This window comes from Zootoca vivipara, chromosome 12 (assembly GCF_963506605.1).
Source record: "Zootoca vivipara chromosome 12, rZooViv1.1, whole genome shotgun sequence".
Taxonomy (NCBI): Eukaryota; Metazoa; Chordata; class Lepidosauria; order Squamata; family Lacertidae; genus Zootoca; species Zootoca vivipara.
Genome location: NC_083287.1, coordinates 46,085,904 through 46,091,903, shown reverse-complemented (window position 1 = coordinate 46,091,903; position 6,000 = coordinate 46,085,904). Strand labels below are relative to the sequence as shown.

The 6,000-nt window shown below is 38.8% G+C and overlaps 1 protein-coding gene across 3 annotated transcripts in view; it reads right to left on the bottom strand.

The window, feature by feature from the left end:
• Nucleotides 1-2,549: 2,549 nt before the first annotated feature.
• NCAPG2 (non-SMC condensin II complex subunit G2) overlaps nt 2,550-6,000 on the bottom strand; it is a 39,914-nt gene continuing 36,463 nt past the window's right edge. For 2 of the 3 annotated variants that reach the window (XM_060280907.1, XM_060280908.1), the window contains 3 exons: nt 5,625-5,722; nt 4,636-4,741; nt 2,550-3,472 (listed from right to left, as the gene is read on the bottom strand). In XM_060280907.1, coding sequence (XP_060136890.1) covers nt 3,421-3,472; nt 4,636-4,741; nt 5,625-5,722 — 256 coding nt within the window. In that variant the 3' untranslated portion in view covers nt 2,550-3,420. The remainder of the gene's footprint in view (nt 3,473-4,635; nt 4,742-5,624; nt 5,723-6,000) is intronic. The other variant, XM_060280909.1, reaches the window with a different exon arrangement.

Below are 6,000 nucleotides of genomic sequence, written 5' to 3'. Positions count from 1 at the left end.
ATGCTTTTAGGCATTTCAGCACTTTCCCCTCTGCAGAGGCAGGAGAACTTTTAGGATGGTCCATCCTCAGGGGCTGATGGATCCAGTGGATTTTCTGGCTTATATGACTGGCGCTCCTGTCAAAGCCCTGTTCAACAACTGGAACATCCAAAGGCTCAGGTTGTTGACACAATCACCCTTGAGCACCGTCTCCTGCTTTGTGGAGCCCGCTTGGATCCCTGGTATATGCCAGAGCTTAGGGCAAGGAAGCAAACTGGGGGTCGCTCTTACGTGAGTAGAGGAAAACTTGGATCAAATGCAAATGAACCACGGTCAAGCAAGAAGAGAAAGGCATTTGAATATTCCTGAGTTCCCATACTACCAGTCATTCTTAGGAAGAGTACCTCTTTGTGGATTAATTTACAGAGGTAGCAGCCAAGACCAACCATAACCTTCCTGCCATGCACTTCTCAGCATTAGCTTTCCAGGCAGTATGGAGATTTCTGGTGTCAAATAACCTAGCTATGGAATATTTTAAAACAGCAGTGAGGCAGAGTAGCACAACAAAATGCTTTACAACAAAGGTCTCCTGTAAACTGATCTTGAAGAAGATCCCAAACTGGTCATAGTAGTTCAGCTGAATGACACTGAATGGGCACAATGGAGGCAGAGAAGTAATATCAATTTTCTGCCATAGCCACCACCCAATAAGCTCTAAAATGTGTTCTGCACTATGTTCAGTTGTGTTTCATCTTATTTTCCTGCATTTGTACTGTATCACTTAGGAAACATTCATACTTGCATTTGTAGTTTTTTTAAAAAAATCCACAGAAAAACCAAATGTTTAGAACAAGCCTCCTATCATTGCTAGCATCAGCTCAAGTAAAGAGTGCTGGAGAAATTTTCCAGTGTTCTATTCAGAACATGGAAACAGTGATTAGTCCTACAAATCTGCAGATAACGCTCCTTCTTGACAGTATGAACAATAGACTCATTTTAAAGCAGAATGGCTTCCATTAGTCATTCAAAGGAACAAAACCAAGAAGGAGAGTCATGTTGCATGCAAGACAAGAATTTCAAGCCATTTTGTTTTAGATTAGTGATACAGTTCTGTTGGTAGCAGATTTCTGAAATTTTGTTTGCATCAGCAAAAGGCTGAAGGAGACAAATCCCAGTAACTCATAGGACAACAATGAAAAATTAATAATTTTCCAGAAAAAAAATGCAAGAAACAGACAATACTGGGTATAATAAAGGAACGATCTTGAGTCAAGTCTATGGGTGCTTTGTATGTAAATAGCACATATGTTCTATATAGGAAATGTGGAATAGAAGCTACAGTCATACCTCAGTTTAAGTATGCCTCAGTTTGAGTACTTTCGGTTTAAGTACTCCGCGGACCTGTCTGGAACGGATTAATCCACTTTCCATTACTTTCAATGGGAAAGTTTGCTTCAGGTTAAGTACGCTTCAGTTTAAGTACTCCGTGGACCGCCTGGAATGGATTAATCCACTTTCCATTACTTTCAATGGGAAAGTTCACTTCAGGTTAAGTACGCTTCAGGTTAAGTACAGACTTCCAGAACCAATTGTTTACTTAAACCGAGGTACCACTGTATTTGGAAAGATAGGAAGTGACGCAGAACACCATTTGTACCCCAAACTCCCCTTAGTCCCCCAGCCTTTGACAAGACTCAAGAGAATAAACTTGAAAATGATTATAGTTGGAAGACTAGGCCAATTGGTTTTAGTGGTTTTGCTAAGCTGGGAAGTTCATAAAGGGTCTGTCTCAAATTGATGTGCTTCAGGATGCTAAATGCCCAGCTTGGGTTTGTATTAATGTAACTGTTGCATTGAGGAGTTGGAAAAACAAGTAGAACATTCCAATGGGAAATCATTTGGAACAATCCAGTTCATTTGGGGTAGCACCTTTCATCAATGAGATATGGCAGGATAAGAAAAGAATTCAGAGAATGGCAAGAAACAAAGTTACTGTATAAGGAAAGGCTGGAGGAACTTGTTACACCTTTAAATGTTAGGTATGTTTTCTTTGCATGTTCTTTTTATGGCTCTTTTGTGGCTGTCAGTGAGTGCATGAATCAACTTTCTGCTTTCTCTCCAGAAAACAAAAACAGAGAGGTAATTTCAAAAAGTGACAGCACTTTTTGAAAAACGGTAACTGTGATGTAGGTGCAGGGATGGAAAGGAAACCAAAGAAATAAAATGCATGCTATATTTGCTAGAACTTGAAGAGCTCCCAGAATGCATGAGAAATGATGACAGAACTTGCTAAGGAGACAGTCCCTAGAGACAATTCCCAATGATGCTTTCCTGCAGCAGTAAACACAGGCTGAAGTACCAGTAGGAAGGTACTCACTCTACTTCACACCACCAACATTCCCAAAATGTACTCTGCACAGGCCCCGGATGGCCAATGGAAGGCCACCAGTTACAGGTAAACAAACTGCTTTGGTGGGGGGGGGGAGGGACTTCTGCTTTCCCCCAGTCTTAAAACTATAGCAACATTAATTCCATTGCAGACAAAATTGGTTCCCAGAAGACTAGATCTGGTCTCATAAGAAGCCTGCTGGAATGTGCAGCAAAAGAGAAATAGAATGACTACAAGGGAGATGTTTCTTTGTGGGTGTCCTTTTGCTAGATTGGCATCTGCTTCTGCCTACAAGGCCACAGACCAGGGATAGGAAAACTATGACTCTCCAAATGTTGTTGGATGGCAACTTTTTGACCATTGGCCATGCTGGTTCGGCTAAATGGGAGTAAGTGTCCAACATCATCTGGAAAGCCACACGTTCCCCACTCCTATTGTAGACGAAGAGGTACCATTTGCCAACTAAGACAAATGGAATATTTGCACTGGCATGTGAAGATGTAAACCTGTGACTGTGTGCATGCAGTAGCTGAGGAGACCCTATTACAGAAACCTTTTTTACTCGGAATTCAATAACGGTATGTGAAATACCATATTAAAAATTAAGTTAAGACATTTCTTACTTAACAGTTACATTGTGTGAAAGGTTTTGGTGCTGATCAGGCATGCCTCATGTGAATCAACCGATGTTTGCATAGTGATTTAATGTAAAGATCTGGATGCCATTCAAAAGAGCTCTTTTTTAAATATATACAAAAGATAACTCAAGGATCTAAGCCATATTTAAAGCATTGTACAAAAATATTTTAGCATTTAAATATTTTAGCATTTAAAAGTATTTCTTCACAATTCTTACAAAAATGAATGTACAATTTGATTTTGTCTTTAAAGATTACTTATGGAAGCAGTCCCGTGACAAGGAAGCACAAAGCAAAGTGGTGTGGTTTTCCCACTCAAGGCAAAACACTGCACAGTTAAGTCATTTGGCTCTCTGAAAGGGGTGTAATTCATCTTCTTCACTGTTTCCTTAGTTTATATAAATAGTTACATGGTCAAGGACTTATCATTTCATCCAAAACAAGCAGAGCCGTTTCATAGAGGGTTCTGAAAACAAGAGCAGGGAGCAGCTGTGTAAGTTACACAAATGACTGGCAAATGAAGAGTTTTCCATTAACTAAAACATCTGCTTACTATGACATTTCTGATACTCTTATGCAAAAGTATGGATGTTAGATTAAAATTAATTGCTTCACGGTACTATGAACTGGGTTTTGTACTGATTAATTTATCTCTCCTAGTCAAGGCCCCATCCTGGTGATCTTCCTATGCAGCAGTATACTCTATGTACAAGGTTTCCTGTACCAAAGAGCTTATCGGGAGAGCACTGAGCTTCAAACAAAAGTACTCTGTCTCATATCCCCATTCCACACTCTTGTGTATACTGGAATAATCAAGAAAGAAACGTGCACAAGATGCTAACGGAAACAAGCCATGTTACCCTTGATGGATTCCTAAGATTTTACAAATCTGATGCATTCTCACAATGAGAAAGATACTGGGGGTAAAGTACTCAAAATCTTTATTACCTAGCTCCAAGTATTAAGAACATTGTTTGTTTATTAACATTGAGAGACGTGGCTAAGAGTATCCATCTGCAAATGGCATCAGCTGGAATCTTTTAAAGAATTAAGTAACATACTGATCACTGAATAAAAAACCACTGATGCATTCTATGTATTTGATCTCATCTTGCATGACCTAATAAGCTCAATATACATGAAGTATGGAGAAAAGCAGAAGCTTTGCTGCTAACATATAGCTGCATGTGTTGTTCAAAAACTAAACAAAAAACCCCCTTTAGAATTGCAAGAAAAAACTGAAAGGCATTTCTTTCTTTCTTTACATGCTCCATGTGGGCCTCAAATAACTGATTACTCAAGGGTCATCAGTTCAAGCCCCACATTGTGCAAAACAATTCATGCATTCCAGAGGGCTGGACTAGATGACCCTTGTGGTCCCTTCCAAATTTGCAATTCTATTATGATACATAAGGCCAATGAGAAGATAAAATCTAAACTGCTTAATACCAGAGTGCTTCATATGGTTTTATGTACTATTATTGCAAATGTTCTGATACTTTTAATGAATAGCGGTATATCAATATTTTTGCAAATAAAATTTGACACTAGAAAATAATGCATTACACACCAGCACTAGTATATATCTTTTCTACAAAGCAGAACATAAAAATTCCACCAAAGGTGTACCTTTGCATGCTGCTACCATCTTTCTTGATAATCTCGCTGTATGATGTTAACTTCGTCTGAAGGGCAGATGCTATATCCTTTATGTATGATAGCCTATGCTTACCTGCTGAAAAACATGATTATGAAAACTGAGCCTTACTGAGAAACAGAAATAGGTAGAATAGAAAAGGGAACAGAAATATTCCCTTAAGGTGTAAAAGTACGGTAAATTCACTAATCATGGCTGTACTAAAAGAATCATTTCAAGCTAGCTATGAATTCAATTGCCTTTTTGAAGAGGCAATAATTTGTTCTGAAAATCAAATAGCATTTTGTGAAAAATAAATACTACAAGGTATTTGCATTTATACAGAATCTGAAGTTTTCAGAAAGTGTTAGATCTTTGCCGCCAAGAAGAAACCTATTCGGGGGAAATGCTAGCAATTTGGTTTTTTACCCCTTCTCCAATAATTTCTAGCATAGAATTTGCCCTTTAACTAAACAACACACTCAGAGTTCATGCTTTCATTCAGCTATCTATGACCTCAAACTCTCTCTTCGGGTTAGTCAGTTAGGATTTTTACCCCAATATGAATCACTCAACATTTACAGTTGTTAAACCTCATTCCCCATTTTAACACCTATTCATGCAGCTTGCAGAGATTCCCTTGCAGCATTTTCCAGTCTGCTTGTGTTTTCAACATCTTGGATAATTTGACATCATCTGCAAACTTGGTTACTTCCCTGCTCACGTAACTCCGAATCATTTTTAACAAGTTAAGTGGCCTTGGTCCCTATACAGATCCTTAGGAGAGTCATACTTATCTCCCTCTCTTAGGAGAACCAGTTGACTTCCAATGCCTGCTTCTTGAGCTTTTACTATCAAGCTTTAACTAGCAAGCTTACTCCAAAGTCTTTGATGAGGGGTTGTCAAAAGCAATTTGGGAGTCCAGAAATCAGAATTAAACTTGTGCAACTTTCAATGATTTCAAAGTCTTGTTTTTACTCACCTTTAATTAAAGCAACAATGTACACAGTTGCTGCAATGCTGACAATCCCTTCAATTTCTTCAGACTCAATGGACTCTGTTAACTCATTTAGAAAAGATCTAAGAATGAATGGAATATGCATTAAATATACAAGTAAAGAGGAAAAAAACAAGAGCTATCAGAGTTCTTAGGTTTAAGATCCTGTGCAAAACTCTTAATAACTTCAAGGCACTGTTACCAAATCCATTGCTGTCACAGCACCCTCCCCAGGAACCTCGGAACAGCTACTTCTTTTCTCTACCTTCAGCCCAGTTTTCCCCCGCCTCCTACCTCAAACTTTCCACTTCAGCCTCTCTAGGCAGACCATAGCCCTAATCCATTTCCTAGTTAACTCCCT